Source organism: Pediculus humanus, genomic scaffold, assembly GCF_000006295.1.
Source record: "Pediculus humanus corporis 1103172107562 genomic scaffold, whole genome shotgun sequence".
NCBI classification, from domain to species: Eukaryota; Metazoa; Arthropoda; class Insecta; order Psocodea; family Pediculidae; genus Pediculus; species Pediculus humanus.
In genome coordinates, this window is record NW_002987177.1 from 51,867 (window position 1) to 69,413 (window position 17,547).

The 17,547-nt window shown below is 32.8% G+C and overlaps 3 protein-coding genes across 3 annotated transcripts; 1 reads left to right on the forward strand and 2 right to left on the reverse strand.

The window, feature by feature from the left end:
* Positions 1-3,901: 3,901 nt before the first annotated feature.
* Phum_PHUM216220 (uncharacterized protein) lies at positions 3,902-12,028 on the reverse strand (the record flags this gene model as incomplete). Its single annotated transcript, XM_002425648.1, has 2 exons — positions 3,902-8,520; positions 8,605-12,028. 2 exons carry the CDS (start codon positions 12,026-12,028, stop codon positions 3,902-3,904), a joined length of 8,043 nt encoding a protein of 2,680 aa, XP_002425693.1.
* Positions 12,029-13,205: 1,177 nt separating this feature from the next.
* On the forward strand, positions 13,206-14,435 carry Phum_PHUM216230 (zinc finger protein HIT domain-containing protein, putative; the record flags this gene model as incomplete). Its single annotated transcript, XM_002425649.1, has 5 exons — positions 13,206-13,290; positions 13,440-13,666; positions 13,744-13,867; positions 13,933-14,033; positions 14,124-14,435. 5 exons carry the CDS (start codon positions 13,206-13,208, stop codon positions 14,433-14,435), a joined length of 849 nt encoding a protein of 282 aa, XP_002425694.1.
* A 134-nt stretch (positions 14,436-14,569) lies between these two features.
* On the reverse strand, positions 14,570-17,230 carry Phum_PHUM216240 (Calpain A, putative; the record flags this gene model as incomplete). Its single annotated transcript, XM_002425650.1, has 8 exons — positions 14,570-14,597; positions 14,638-14,930; positions 15,014-15,258; positions 15,335-15,498; positions 16,068-16,317; positions 16,395-16,585; positions 16,661-16,826; positions 17,014-17,230. The coding sequence occupies 8 exons, from the start codon at positions 17,228-17,230 to the stop codon at positions 14,570-14,572; spliced, it is 1,554 nt and encodes a 517-aa protein (XP_002425695.1).
* Between the last annotated feature and the right edge of the window lie 317 nt (positions 17,231-17,547).

The following is a 17,547-nucleotide window of genomic DNA, read 5'->3' on the forward strand; positions in this document are numbered from 1 at the left end:
AATGATAATAATAGAAGAAAACATTCAAGTGCGATGATTTCATTCCTATACCCTAAATTATTAATTATTATTATTATTACTTACATAAACAATTAAAACCCGTCATTTTTCATTCGTATAAAAACCGCGATACCAACTTAATAATAAAAAAAATAAAATAAAATAAAATTTAATTTTAATAATAATAATAATAATGGAATAAAATATAATCAAATAAACGAGACTCACGCGCACACACGCACCCTTAACGTAAATAATATTGCACACTTAAAATTATTTATTATACACGTGAAAATAAATTTTAATAAATTTTTTTTTTTTTTTCCATTTTCTTCTCTACCACCATTTTTCAATTTTAAAATTTCACTTTTAACAGGTACGATTATCAATAATAATAATAATAATAATAATAAAATGTTTCCCTTTTATTTTATTTTTCGTTTATATTTCAGTCGATAAAATCAAATAATAATAATAATAATAATATAAACATAAAAAAATAAATATATAATTTTTTTTTGAACTTAATAACAATCATGTAAATAATAATTAATAATTAATAATAAATAATAATAATAATAAATGATTTATATTATATATGTAATTTTTTTTAAGATTGTAAATATCCAAGCACCATTTTTAAAACAATTATATTATTATTATTATTATTATATACAATATTGCACGAAATAATAAATTTAAGTAATTAATAATTATTAATTTATTAATTACTCTCACAATTATAAAATGTTTAAATAATTTTTAACGATGAGAATCGATATATCGATCGATCGATCGATCGATTGATCGAAATAACTAAAATATACTAAACACATTTTTACGCATATGTAACCAACTTATTTAAAATTTTTGTTATCATTATTATTATTATTAATAAATTATTTATGTATTTGAAACTTTTTTTAAAAAAAAAATTTATGAATTTTTCTCTCTCCCGCACGTGTTTAAGCACGTGCAAATAAAAAAAAACAACAACAATATTAATAATAGTAATAATAACAATAACAGAAAAAAATTTTATATGATTTACACGAAACATTAATATTATTATCATTATTTATTTTTAATAAATAATTTATGCGTATTTATTAACAACAAAATAATAATAATAATAATAATAATAATAATAATAATAATAATAATAATAAATAAATTTTTTTAAATAAAATTCGCGACAAGTTAATCAATTTTAAAATAAAAAAAAAAATGAAAAATTACACTTATATTGAGCTTATACGTGAAAATGAAAATTTAAAAATTATAATAATTTTTATCATAATTAAAGGCCGAACGGGATCAATTGTTTATTTATATAAATTTAAGGACCGTATTAAGGATAAAATCATTTTCGCAATTTAACAATAGAAAAACTTAAAAATTATCACGCGAAACGATTATGTGACGTGTATACAACACGTCGTCATTTCATTTATTATTATTATTATGCGTAACATTTTAATTATATTTATTATAAACAAAATAAAATAACAACAATTTGTGCTTAATGACATATTAATGATGATGATGATGATAATAATAATAATAATAATAATAATAATGTAACATCGACGACAAAAACAACAACAGCATAATTGACTTCTCGTAAAATCAAAAAATATAAAAATAAAAATAAATAAATAAAAAAAATAAACGCGAATATTTTTTCGATCGATCGATAAATCGATAAATCAATCAATCAATCATCGATCGATTTACAAAAAGAAATATTTCAATCAACAATAATAATAATAATATATAAATAAATAAATAAATTCCGACGCGCTACAACTAACACGATCTGTGCGATGATATCAATTTTTGCAATTTACCAATCAATCATCATCATCATCATCATCATCATTATTATCATTAGTTTTGTACAGGTGGTAAAAAAAAAACTACCACGTGACGTTTCACAATAAAATAACACGTAACGATGACAGCCATTAATTCTTTAAAAAAAAAAAAAAATCATCATCGTTACAGATAAATCAATTCATATCACAAAAAAGAAAAGACGATCGGAAGAATAACAAACAAACAAACAAACAAACAAGAACAATCAGTCAAGTACAAACGCTGTTTGTTTTCACCTAAATGGGAATGAAATTAAAAAAATAAAATAATTCGGCCGACACGTCGACACATATTTCATACAACACATCGATTACGTTTTCAAATCTCCTCGTAAACGTGTAAAAAAAAAAAAATGGCGGTAGTATTAATAATAATAATAATGATGACGTCATTAATAATTCGTCGTCAATGAAGTAAAAAAAAAAAAAAAACGTCATCAAATCGACAAATTTAATTTTTTTTTTTTTTGCCAAAAACGTGACTAATTGATAACGAACTCGAGAAATGTTTTTTTTTTTTTTGTGCTGAATTTATAAAATCCGTTTATTTAAATATCGTCATCGTCATCATGTCTTTCACCAAAAACATCCGCCATATTTAAATACAAACGCTCACGACAACAACAACCAACAACCAACAACAAACAACAACAAGAGAAACAAAAAACAAAACGTTGATTCAAGGAATGAAATCGCTAAAATAAATTAAAAATTAAAAAATAAAATAAAATAAAAAATAAAATGCATAAAAATTAAAATAATAATAATAATAATAATAATGATAATAAAATCGAATCGAACCGATAAATCGATTAATCGAAAAAAAAAATTTTTTTTTTGTTTAATATTCGATTATTTAATTAATAATATTGGAAGCCATTTTGTTTTTTTTTCGTTATTAATTTTTTCGACGACATGAAATCGGAAGACGTTAAACGGAAGAAAGAGGAAGAGAGAGGAAGAGAGAGAGAGAGAACATCGAGCAGGGTGTAATGCGGGGGAAAGAAAGGGAAAAAGAAGGAAGAAAAGGGAATGAAAGAGAAAAGAGAGAGAGAGAGAAAAAAAACGAAAAAAAAAAACGTGGAAAAAATTAATAATTCATTAAATGCTATTGCTATTATTATTATTATTATTATTTTTGGTCCATTTCGGGTCGATGACCTATCAAACACATCAATTATCAATTGATTAAAACAATCCCGTGTTTAATAACAAGAAGACGACATTTTTTTATTATTATTATTCAATTAACGATAAAACTATCAAGTATTAATTAATTAATCCATCCGATGGGGGGATTATATACATAAATATAAATTTGCAATAATGATAATGATGATGATGATGATAATAATAACTATTTCCTATCCCATCTTTTTTCTCTCTCGTCTAAATATCTCTTTCTAATTGACAATTAAAGAAATTTTTCGATATTCACGGCGCAGGGAAAATATCGTCTGCTTTTCAATAAGGCCGGAACTACGTCATTACTACGTCATCAAAAAACCGTCGGAAAATTTTTCTTACACCGACTCGACGAAAATAACTTTAAAAGAGAGAGGAAGAGAGAGAGAGAGAGAAAAAAAAATTTTTTTTTTTTCGTTTGTTTGCGTGAGCGAGTAATCAATTTCGCAGAGGAATCGCACAACGATGAAATTAAAAAAAAAAAATCACATTTCATTCCTTCGGGATCTTTTAGATTTTTAATTAATTTATAAACGAGCGTAAAAAAAAAAAAATTTTTTTTTCTTTATTGCAACGGCGGCGACACATTTCCCCCTCTCTCTCTCTCTCTTTCCCTCCCCTCGCCTTCTCACGCCCCTTTTTGATTAATTGATTTTTGAATGCGGAGTGGGAAGGGGAGGAGGAACGGGAGAGAAGAGATGAAAAAAGGGAGGTTCGTGGGGGGGGGGAGGGAAAAAAAAATCTCAACAGAATCTGAAACCTGCTGCCACGCTTAATTTTCGAATCGGCGGCGACTCGTGAAAGAATTCGTCACTCGCACAAGTCGCCGCAAACGAACCTCACTCGCGCGGAAGAGACAAATATCCGGACGTGGAATTAAGCAAACCGATCCTTTGTTTTTGCTTTCTCTGTTCCGTCATCTGATCTTTGAGTTCGTTCAATTGTTTCGACAGGTAAGATATCAAATTTTGAGTCGCTTCCAATTGCGTTTGCAACGATCTCAATTCCATTTGTTCTCCCTCGCTTTCGTGTACGGCCAGAGACATGGCTCTCAATCTCGGAAACCAATCGAGATTGTGATTTTTCACCATGAAATAAACGTAACTCTCCGGACCCGTGAATTCCGTCGGATCTTTTACCTTGACCAAAACGACGAAATACAAATAGTGCCACATGTTGTGCTCGCATTTTATGTGCTCTTCGAAACTCACCGTCTTATTATCGAACGCCGACCTGTTCAAACCGCATATGAAACACGTATTTTTAAGCACGTGATCCTTCTGTTGTTTTTCGCTCCTTAAATCCGCGAACGTGTCGATTATGACACCGAAAATCAAATTCAATATTATGATTATTACGATGAAGAAAAATAACAGGTCGTAAATGACGCGCGGAACGAAAAGGGATTCGCTGCTGCTCGGCGCTCGCAATATATCGCCGATTCCGCCGCCGTTTCTCAATCCCTGATTGAGCGTCGTCACGATGCACATGATTAGAGAATCGCAAGATCGTTCTTTGGATTCTCCCGACACTTGCAACAGTCGAGACGAATCCGTTTCGTTATCCGGTTTATCCGCATTGCTTTCGTCCACGTCGACGCTCACGAGAAAATCATCTTTGAAAAACATGTAGCCGATTATCGAGAACATGTACACGAGTATGAGAGCCAATACGGCGGTCAATAAAATGGATCGACCGTTTCTCGTCACCGATCTTATAACGTTCAAAAGTGTTTCCTCCCGGTAAACCACGTCGAACAGTAGAACGGAATAGAAAAATGGATGACAGCACAATCCCAAAATGCAAAATAATAAATAAACGAGATGGTACAACAATTCGAAATTGCTTATTATTTGATCGAATTGTTTCGTCAGAGTTCCTTGATTTCCCATTATGCTCAACAAGTGAACTATTTTTAAAAATATGTTCAACACGGCCAAAACCCAAAGGGTGGGTTCGGGTCCTATCGAAAATATCATTCTCAGCATCGTCGATGCCACGAACGTTCTTATACCCGATTCGCGAGGCACTGTGGTCACGATGAGTGCCGAAGACACGGTCGTCATCCAAATCAATGTGCTCAAATGAAATCCTAAATTGGGAATAGAATCTTGACTAAAGGGGTAAAAAAATGCAACGATTATGTTTATTAAAACGGCGGAATTGAAAAGGAGCGAACTCCAGAGAGACATGTAACTACTCACCCAAAAAAGTATCGGATGACCCCGAAGTTTTTTCTGCCATTTCATTTCGTTAAACATATCTTCAGTCTTTTCGAAAAAATCTTGAACTTTTGACCCTTGGTCATCTCTCTCAGCAGTCTGATACACTCGAACTTTCGTTTCGTGCGTCAAATATTCGCACATTTCCGGGATCGGAAAAACTATTTGCTCCAGAGTTCTATCCCCTCGAACTATTTCTATTTGCGCCGTGTGAGATGCGTAGTAGGACAAAGCTTGATAAGCTTTGAAATCCGACGTGACGTCAGAGGGTTTGAGCAAAGCCGCCAATTCTTTATTGTGCTGAGCCAATTGATGACACAAAATGTAAATGTTATGACCGACTTCCTTGGGGGAAACTCCTCCGTCCGCATCCGCGAGAGCATCGTCGAGATCATCGTCGTCTTGAAACACTTCCTGGTGAAAAGCTTTGGATGCGACGTCGACCAATTGTTTCGGATTCATGTTGCACAAAATCCTTTCCGCGTTTTCCCCATCCCCCCGCGACTCCATAATGGCTAATAACAATTTAGAAGCGTTGTTTTTTAATTCGAGAACCAAATCCATCCTTGATTTTCCCAACGGATTAATATCGTTAAGTATTAACGCGGTAATTATATCCAAACCGTTGCTCTCGTGCGTCGCTATGCAATTTTGATTATCGTGACAAGGACCCTGACAGTATTCCGTGAGCGTTTCCAGAGTTTGATTAATTAATCCGACGTTGTGTTCGTTAATGTACAAACCTAATAAACCCAATCCTCCGGTGGTCGAACCGCAAATGCAATCTAAAAACATTAGAGTTTCCGAAACTAAATTGTAATTTGTTTTATTGTTTTGATTCCTCAACAGGTTTTGCAAATCGCGGTTGTGGTTTTCGCAGAGCAACTGAAGGAATCGTAGAACGGGTTGCATGACGATTATTTTCTGAGAAAGTTTGCTCGGATCTTCCTTATCGCGGTGACGATCGACTTTTTCGCTCAATAATTCTTCAAGAGTTCCACCTCCCGGTATGTACGGCATACCAAGCACGGAATCATCTCCCGAGGAAAGGTTTCGAGCGTTCGCATACGCTTGAGTCGTGCTCAAAGCCGCTTGATTTAATTCTTCTTGCAACGATTCCGTGACGAAAATTCCATTTTGTTTGTTACCACGTTTTTTACGTATCTTATCCCCGTCTTTTATCGAATCTTTTTCATCGTTCGTGTTTGCCGCCATGTCGGACGTGTTGACGGACACGGTCGTTTTTATTTCCGTTTGAGCGTCTTTCATTTTATCGTAAAAAACTTTGAAAAACGATTGACTCAAATCTCCGCCGAGTAATTTTGAATGCATGCTTTTTTGAATGACCGGATTTCCGCCTTCGAGCAATGCGATTCCCAATTCGACAGCTTCGGTGAAAATGCTCGGAGAATTAACGGATTTTATAACTAGTTCCACGACTAAATCCGACGCGCCTTCATTATCTAAATGACTCTGTACTTCGTAGAGAGTTCTCGCGGCTCTTATTAAATACTTCGCACCCGGACCGTGAGAAATCGGCGTAGGAGACGCGTATTTCATATTCGAAGAATCTAAACTTTCTCTTCTTTTTGTATTTTTACTGAAATACCTGTCGAGTAAAACCTTACGTAACAAATCACCCTTTTCGCCGTAATCCAAATCGATGGTCATCATTTCCCTAAGGGTTCTCAGGACTTTGACGCATAATTTTTCTTCTTTTTCTTCCAACAGCTTTTCCGTGTGTTTTATCAAACGACGAATGAATCCTCCGTTTTCTGATTTTTTCCTAGCCTCGGTGCCAAGGGGGAACAACAAAGCCGGACGATACAATATGTCGACGAGCAAAGAAAGTTCGGCTTGAACGAGGGGTTTCAATTGTTCTTCCAACAGCGAAACGATATCTTGCAAACCCTCGATGATACTTTTGTCTATTTTCATTATTTGAGAATGAGTCCTTTCGACTTTAGGAGTCTTGCTAGCTTGCAACCATTTACTCGTTTGCCTCGACAGCAAAGTATTTTTCGTGTTGAACATGGACACGACTTGATTTTCGAGATAGGAAGGTATGGCGATGTTTCGACTTTTCGCGACTTCGCTGAGCGTTTTTATGCAATTTTCGACGTTGAACCTTTGAGTGGGAGTCAACCAATCGCATTGCGAAAGTCTGCAAGTGGCTTGGAAAAGTTTTCCGAAAATCGGTTGCCTGCTTTGAACGGTCGTACTTTGATCGGAAAACGGACTCCCGAAAAATGAGGAAATGACGTTCATCAAAGGTCCCGTCACGTAAGAAATCAAAGGTTGATCGTAGTTTTTACGATCGGTGCTGCTTCCGCTCGAAGCCGCCGCTCCGAGATCAACCATAAATGAATTTTCAAAAAGAGTCCACATGTGTTGAGAATTATAGATTTCTTTCATTTCCACCTCCGTGTCGATGTAACAATGATTAAGAAAATTAATATACGCTTCCTTGATTTCGGGAATGCAGTCTTTATGGCAAACCGTGGTAACAATGTCGTCAAGAGGCAACAGACTGTGACATTTAATTTCCGTGTACACGTTTTTACCCATCGTGCAACACGCCAACAATTTCACGAGTTCGACGTGATATTTCAACGGACTGCTTTCATCCATTCCGTGCCGTCCAGAACGCATCATTTCGACGAATAAATTAAACGAAGCTTTGTCATTGTAAAATATCAAAACGTCTTCTCCCGCATTAACCAATTCTTGCATGACCATGTCTTGACATTTTCTAATAAACTGTCCTTCGGCTTTGACAATGGTCTGTAAAAATTGTAAATATTGTACGTGCTTTCCGTGGCTTTCGATGCAATGAATAAAATGTTGAATTTCTTTTTCGCTGACTTCATTGCAAAGAATTAAATTATCTTGAAATATGCTGCATACAGTCTGTGCGTCTCTAATGTTCGGATTTAAAAATAAATCCAAATGTTTGTGTAAAAGTAATTGATTTTGTTGATTTCTCAAACAGAAATTTTGCAGGAATTGATGTGCTAAATTTAAAAGTTGATTCATTCGAACGTCTTCTTTTTCATCGTAAGGTACTTGAAGGAGATCTAAAATAACCGTGTGAACGCCCACGTTTCTCAATAAACGTTGCTCGTGTTTTCTCGGTTTTCCAACGGATCCCTCCGTCGTGCACAATTGATTCATTCTAATTAAAATTTTTTGTACTTTTTTGTATTCTTCCGATTGTTCGGGTTCCAACGGTGGTCCTATGTCCAATTCGATCGCGCTACCGCTTTTCTCGGTCGTCGATATGGACGATAATTTCTTTTTTATCGTTTTTTCTTTTTCACCGACGTCATCGTCGTCCTCCTTGCTTTTCTTTTTCTTATCCGAGTGATCGACTATTTTCGATTTGTACACCCACAATTCGGATTTCTCCACCGACTGTCTCAAAACATCCAAATCGCTTTTGATTTGTTTGTAAGATTCAACATCGCTGTCCGATACCAATAATTGAACTTGTTTAAAAGCTTGCAAAACCTCTTGACGCTGACTGAAATGCCTGAATAGGAGGTGCAAAGCTCCCGAAACGAGAGGCGGATATTCGTGCATTGTGAGCAAAAGTAAAACTCTCAAAAATGTTCTGCCGCCTTTTCCATCGAGATCGAGATTTTCGCAATCTCCGTCCGTTCCGAATATTCCTTCCGCTTGAGTCGCAACCATTTCTAAATCCACGTTGTGCTTTTCGGTTGTTTTAGACTCGTTCGCCGCACCCGTTTCGTCAAATTCCTTTCGAAATATACTCAGCAAAGAACTGATTCTGTAATCCAAACGTACATCCATGATGAATTGTAATATTTCAATGATTTTCAATTTCGTGTCCATGACGAGGGGATATTCTTTTTTTAATTGAGGCTGTTTCGGACCGCACGAGGTACGAGTCAAACCCGATGCACCCAAAGCTAAACCCGACATAACGGCCCCCATGTCGCCAATACTACGCAAAACACCTCCCTCGGAATTAATATCGTGAACGGATAATTTTCCATTGACGAAATCATTTTCAGACGCGCAATCTAATATACTTAACAATGTTTTTGTCAATCTAAGTAAATCGCTAAAACTATAAAAACCGAAATAAATTAATTCACGAGCCAATTTGACGACTTCAAAAATCAACTTGTTTTGATCCTTGTCAGCAAAACTCCACATTTTGTCGACGACGTTGCACAAATAATTCTCAACGAATTGAATGGTCGAAGCAAATTTCGTTTGTACGGCTTCCTTTGTACGATTCGGTGCAATATTGTTATCGTAATCTTTTATAGACATTTTAGAAGGGATTTCAGACCATAGTCTTGCATACTTGACGGGAGTTATGGGTTCTTGTGGGTCTCTGTCAACGTGTAAATGCAACATGAGTCTACAAAAGGATGCTCTAAGTTCAAACGGTACCGTTTCGTCTGCCATGCATTTCAGTATGAGGTCAATATCAAGGTGAGAAAGACTGTTCAAGGCTAAGTACTGACGATTTAAGCACATGTTTGAAAATAAATTAAGTTGATGGCGATAGTATTCTAAAATGGCAATGGACTCGGGACAGTTGGCTTTGGCCGATTTCGAAAGTTCATGTAATGACAAAACACGTTTACCGATTATAAGACATACTTCTTCGGTTTCTTTTATCGATGTCGTTACAAAAGGATCAGTTTCATTATCCGGTTCGTCCTCCACTTCCGCCACTTCAGAATCCAAAACCTCCGTTTGAGTTTTCATCATTTTCGTTTCGATAAGTATATCGGCGTTTTTAGAATCCATTAAAACGGACTTGCATATTAATTCTTGAGTTCCGGGAATGGCTTTTTTGTTTGAAATGCACAAATCTGAGAGGTAGTCGAGAAATCTTGATTCCCAATTGCTCATGTTTTTCCGCACGAGACCGACAAAAGTTTCGATTTCGGCTCCTGTTATGTGTTTTTCCAACAGTTTTCGATTGTTATGCAATAAAGCCGTGATAGTGTCTTCCGCTAATATATCATAACCGATTTGCTTTTGCATGAATCCAAAATGTTTTGCAATGTGTTCTTGATTCTTTCTGTAATCCTGTTGGCTTAGCCTTAATATTCTGTAACAAAGTCTGAACAAATGTTTGTACGGCGCATGTCTAGGGTCTCCCAGTTCTTCTATCTTTAAAAATGGAGCTTCTCCCTCGGGCGTTTCCATAAAAGGAGCTTGCAATATTTTAAATAATTCTTTCAATATGTATTGTTCTCGTAAAAGCTTTTGCCGATCTCGATTCGGAGTCACAACGGTCAATTCAAGAGCGTCCATTCGATTTTGCTCGTTTTCAAGACCGGCGATAAAATATATTATATCCTGTAATAAATTCGTCACAGCCCTTCTTTCATTATGAGACATGGTCCCTTTTTCTAATTTAGCAGAATTCGCCGCAAGAACTTTACAAGCGTCGTTTGCAAAATCTAAATCGCGGACTTCGGTTGGAGAAACTGGAATAAGAGCAAATGCCTCCTTGTCTTCTTTCATAGAAGCACAGCCAACTTTAGACATAACTGGTTTTTCTTCTTCTTTATCTATGGGTATAGCAGTGGAATGAACCCAAGTATTAGTGTATAAATGATGGAGGCGAACGTAAGAAGATTGAGGTACTAGAGAATCGGCTCGAATGAGTGTGGTCGGATCGAGTTCAAATAAAGACGCTATTTCGTTCGAATTGGGTACGGATACTAAATGATAAACTGGTCCGTTATCTTTAAGTTTAGATCTCATGGCATCCGGAGTGTCATCTTCATCTACTTCCGAAGCCAAATATTGACCCGTGGCTAAATGTTTAAAACGAAAAAATGAATTCCAATGACCTGCTCCTCCTCTGCACGGATCATGTTGCACTACTTCTACTTCCCATAACGCTTTGCTACTCGTGGCTGATGTGGCCGAAACTCTACCCGTCGTCCTTAAAAAAACGTGTTGTTTTTTTTTATATTCATCCATGGTTAAAAATTTTTCTTGTTCGGCGTGAAACAATCGAACAACGTCTCCTCCTTTAAGAATGTCATCGGAATTTTCTCTGTGTTCCATGAATAAAGTCACTTTCCAAGATGTTCCTGCGTTCACGACATTGACTTCTTTACATCCTATGTTATCTGGAAGATCATAATTGGAAGCAACGTGGAGTACTTGTTGACCCGCATTAACTGGATTAAGAATCACTTTATCACCAAGCACTACACTATCACCGGAAGCTCTCAATTTGTAAAAAGGAACTATGTAAAACCAAGAGCCTTCGTTTCCATTAGTATCAAGATAAACTCTCATTGCATTTTTTTCCAATAATGCCGGCAATCTTTTATTAACCGTTAAGTACTTATTAGATTTTAAATGAAGCAATTGCACAACACTACCATATTGTACAACAGAACCCAATATTTTTCTATTTTCACTTTCATTCTGCTTTTTTTCTATTTCAGCAGCATGATGTAATCGATTAAGTAAATTTGCATCTGTCGAATTTCCACTTTGTTTAGCTGCTTTCCAAAATTGTTTTTGAGCCGAATATCTGTTCATTGGACATATTTTAAATAAGCAATCCCTGAACTTTTTCGGAGGATTTGTAAGATCTCCAGTTTCTGGGCAAACAACGCATCTGTCATCTACCAAACCCAGAGTACTTAAATACCCGCAAACGCTACCTTCAGCATAGAGAGATACAATGTCTCCCAAATGTAGAAAACTAGCAGGTCCGACTGATTCTCCCATTTTTCTTTTTTCTTTTTTTTTTTTTCTAATTTATTCTTTTAATCATTACATATGCAAATCTGAAACAAAAAAAAAAAAACAAATGAAAAATTATTTTCTCGAAATAGCGATAATATTAATAATACAATTAATACATTAAATTTAATATTAATAAAAATAATTATTTAAATTAAATAAAATTTAATAAAGGTAAGCAATATATAAAAACAAACTTAAAACTAGAAAATTCATAAGATTTTATTAATTGACTTGTTTACATTAATCATTCTTGTGCAAGAGTTAATATTTGTTTTTTAACTAGCACATAATTGCCATTTCATTTTTTTTTTTTTTTTTTTTTTTCTATTAAAAAATTGATTCGAAAATTCAAATCCAATAGGATTTAATAATGATCATCGAAAAAAACATGAAAGTGTAAAAAATAAAATAAAACAAAAACCATATTTAAATATTAAAACTCATTACAGATTAACTTTTGTTAATAATAATAATAATAATATATATTGTCATGCTTTAATTTTTATTAACTTGATTAGCAAAACAAATGAATTTTCCATACAAACAATTTTTTTTTTTTTTTTTTTTTAATACTAATAAGTATAAATATTAAGTAAAAAAAAAAATAAAAAATAAAAATCATACCTTAAATAATAATAATAATAATAAAACGATACCATTAATTACTGGGATTATTAAATAAAATACTTTTTTTTTAAAAAAAATTATATTAATAATAATAATAATGAGAAATTTTTTTTTTTTTTTAATTTTAAAAAATTTAACAGCACAACATCTTCCCCCATTCTAATTTAACTTGAACTGATCATGTTTTCGTTTTTAATTTCAACGTTGGCTAAACTGTTTGGTTGGCACACTTTACCCAAACGTTTATATCAAATACGTATATAAATAAACATTTTTTTTTTTTTTTTATAATGAAAATGGTTTACAATAAAAATTCTTCGACCGATGAAGAAGTTGATGTTAGTGAGTAAATTATTAGTTTATTTTTGTTTTTAAATAAATATTTACCATATTAATAAATCGATAATGAACCCGTTTTTAATTAAATTTTTTTCTTTAAATTTCTAGAAATAAATTTCTTTTTTTCTATTTCTGTCCTTTTCTTTCTCTATATATTATTACTCACTAATATTTAATTATATATTTGGTTTTTATGTATTGCTACACATATTGCCATTATTTAAACTTAAATGATTTTATTATTATTATTTTTTTAGGCTCTGATGTTGCCAAACCCAGTCAAAAAAGGCATAGAAGACACAAACATAAAAAACACAAAAAGAAAAAAATAGAACCAGGTAAAAATATGAAAAAGTTTTTTTTTATTTAAACATTTTGAGAAAATTATTTCATAATTTCACAAAAAAAAAAAAATTTATCATTGAAGAAGTGAAAGAAGTATCTACAAGTAGGAAAAAACCAGAAGTTACACAATCTCCAATACAAAAATATGTTGATAAAATTGGTCAAGGTTTGGGATTGGTTTCAAATGCTGAAACCACTCCTCCCTCATCCAAATCACAAAAAAAGAAAAAAAATCAAAGAAAAGATTCTGAAACATCGAGCGAAGAAGAAAGATGGTTGGATGCTATACAATCTGGAAAATTAGACGAAGTGAGTGGCACAATCCCGATTTAATTACTCCAATCCCTGACATGATTTTTACAACTTGAACATTTCGATTTATTCAGGTAGACGAAGAATTAAAAAAAATAAAACCAAAGGATCCCAAATTAATGACTGCTAGACAAAGAGCCATGTTGGAAAGAAAAACGGATAAAGAACCTGAAGAACAACTTATGTCGCTTCCATCAGGTACGTTTTATATATACCTTAAATTTTTACTCGCATACCTTCGACTAACTTTTCCTCTCATTTAGGTTATAAAGAAGTTGTTATGACTGCTGAAGCGATACAACGTAAAGCAATCAAATCACAAAAACGAAAACAAATGGCTGATGAAAAAAGGGAAAAGGATAAAGTAATGAAAGAGAAAAAAAAAAAACAGCAAATTTTAATTTAAATTATTAATAATTAAAAACTTTCTCTCTCTCTCTCTTTTTTTTTATAGAAAAAAACAATGGAAAGATTATTAAAAAAACAAGATTCTAAAACGATTAAATCCGGTGCGAAAAAAATAACGAGAAAATCAACACCGCAAATTGTTTACGTGAATTCTCAAACGGAAACTAAAATAATCGTTCCCAACGGTTATGATTTTCCATTGACTTATTCGAAACCTAGAGAACCACCGATGAGAATGAAATGTTCTGTGGATGGATGCGAAAACGACAAAAGATATTCGTGTTCGAAAACGGGTTTTCCTCTCTGCAGTTTAAATTGTTACAAAACTAATTTACTCAGGATACAAGATATGCTTTGAATTATTTTCTCACGATTCTAATTTAAATTATAAAAACAAATTTGATAACGCAATAAATCCATTTATCTATTATTTAACGGTTTTTTATTCATGGGAAATGATGAAAACAAAATGGCCGACTTTGACGGTTAGACTCATCGATGAAAATCATCATAAGAAAAACTTATATATAAAAAATAATAATAAAAATGAGAAAATTTACCCGGTATTGAAATTATTATTATTATTTTCGGGCACTTCCGGTAACTTTCGTGTAAATTCGTCATCATTTTCATTCGTTATTTCTTTTAAAATAAAAGGTTGCAGTGAAAAAACGCGAATCATGAAATTCGTTTCCGTATCTGGGAAAAAGGTTGCCGGTATTATGACGTAATATCCGGGTTTTAAATTTGTTCTAACTATGACTTCTCGTCGATTTGTAAAATCACCAGAACTTGATTCTTCAGGCATGCAAAGAAAATATTCAGGTCCTAATCGTTCGAACGGCGTGTCAGTCTTAAATATTAAAAAAAAAAATTTAGGTTTTTTAAAGAAATTTTTCATAATTTTTGTACCTTTCACTGATTGTCTTGTCGTACCTTATAAATAAAAAATCCGATTGGAATCATGGCTAATCTTTTATTTTTTTCACTTCTCCTGTGTTCTTGCATTAATCCAACCAAAACGCTGCTACATTCATTCCCCTCCTTAGACCAACAGGATTCTTTTAAATGTAATAAATATTGTGGATTAAGTGAAAATTTTTCCGGATCGTTCCTGGAACCTCCAGCATTTATTCCTTTTTTCCAACAGCTTTTTATAGTGCTTACTTCCAAAGGAACGTCTGCGCGATAAAAATAAATAATCATACGTAAATTTTATGTGATTTTATTCGAAAAAATTTTTTTTATATATAATACCTGGTAAGCCATCTTGATCGAAATCTGGTCCGATGGTAGCAACCGTTATTTCTTCGAATTCTTTTTTAAAATGATTAAATCCCATCCAAAATTCACCATCGTCTTTAGCTAATAATTTTAATTTTTTTTTTTCTTCATCGGAAACGTTATCCCATTCGGAACTCCTTTAAAAAAAAAAAAAAAAGAAAAAAAACGTTTTTAAGTCATAAACGTTCTCGAACGAATTCAAAATAATAAAACCGTTGATTACACAATTGACAACGACATCTAGTGGAAAAATTTATCAACTATTATTTAAATTGACCAATGAGAAACCGTCATTTTTAAATTTATTTTTTATAAAATTGATTAGCAGACGATAAAAATCATAATAATCCCATGTAGGTAATATCTTAAGTAATTTTACCGTTAAAAACATAAATTCCGGTTAATTTAATGATATTAAATATTAATAATAATTTTTCCCTCGTTAAAAATCCAAAAAATTAAATTTTATACGACGATAATGAATGTAATACAACAGCAAAATATAAAATAAACAAAGACTAATACTTGTATATAACAATATAATCGCTTAAAAGCAACTTCTTTGTTTTTACTCATTATTATTATCATTATTATTATTAATAATCAAGAATAGGAAAATTACTCGTTAAGATATTTCGAAAGAAAATTTTTAAAATTAAATAATATATGTAAATATATATAAAATTGATAAATGTAAAGATCTAACCTATCACTCCAAGCTCCATCCCATTCCACAGCATCTCCCCAAGGATTTCTCAATCTTATTAATTCTACAAAATTTTTATTTAACAATTTTATTGTTGTTACACATGTGACGCTATACGCGTGTCCTTCTATGAGACCATTAGAACTAAGAATGTGTTTCCTGCAATCTTTATGATGATCGGTTTCCCCTTTTCTAGAGCACGTAATGAACGCTCCATGAGAAAATAATAATTTCAATTGATTAAACGTATCTGCGACCGAGCGAGTAAAAACAGTTTAAATTTTAATAATAATTATTAAAACGATTGATTTTTTTAATTATTATTACCACCAGAAGAAACTTGTATCGTTTCCGCGATTCCTCCGGTTAAATCGACAAATGCTTCGAGTGCGTGACCACCGACCAAAGCTTCGTAACTCCCGTGTAATTTGGCATAAGCTTTTTCTACCATTGCAAGCCAAAATTCCGTTTTATCTATGCAACTTCCAAAAATTAAACGGCCATTTTTTGTTGGCAGCCTACGAATGATACACTCAGATCAGTCGATTTTTTTCTTTACTTAAAAGAGTGCAAACCATAGAGTAGTTAAAAACCTATCATCGATGCAAACTGATACCCAATCACCGAATCTCCAAAATTTAACAACCAATACTCCCTTATAACCTTCCCCGAATAATTTCTGATTGGGATCGATCACTTTCTCTATGAGATCTTGTTTTTTTGCCACAGAAGCACATGCAGATAAAAACCAACAATCACCTGCAACACAAAAACAATCCTAAATACGTCATTAAATGACGTCACATCATTCAATTTTATCAATGGAAGGAAAATTTACAATAAAATATTCATGTCAAGGATTAACAATTATTATCGATTTTAAAATGATTTATTTAATCATGTAGGAAAACGTAGTAATAATAATAATAATAATAATAATAATCACCCAATATTCCTTGTTTAACGTCTCTTCTGTTAGTTCCATCGACGAATAGAAAAGGAGTTTTTGTTATTTCGTGAGGTCTCAACCATTTAACTCCTCCATCCGACAATTCTTGTGGTAAATTGTAAAAACAAATGGACGAAGAATCCGCTGGAAATTCGTCGTCTTCGAACAATCGATTATTATTATTATTATTATTTAATTTCGATAATTTATCCATGATTATATTTTTATCGGTAAGACCGAGCATTCCATCAATGAATTCTCCAGTTGGAAAATGATCGTTTATCTTATCTGGTTCCACGTTTTTCACCCATTGATCTACTATTTCGTCCTGGATGTGATTTTTTTTTTTTTTTTTTTTTTATGCAAGTTTTTGTAAAAAACAATAAATAATAATAATAATTAGCGAACCTGTCTTATCCGGATTCTGTCGTAATTATAATTTTGTACTGGATAAAAATTATTTTGATAATATTCATCGTTTGTTATCATCGAACTGTTTATGCATCCCATTTAATTAAAATTATTTATTTA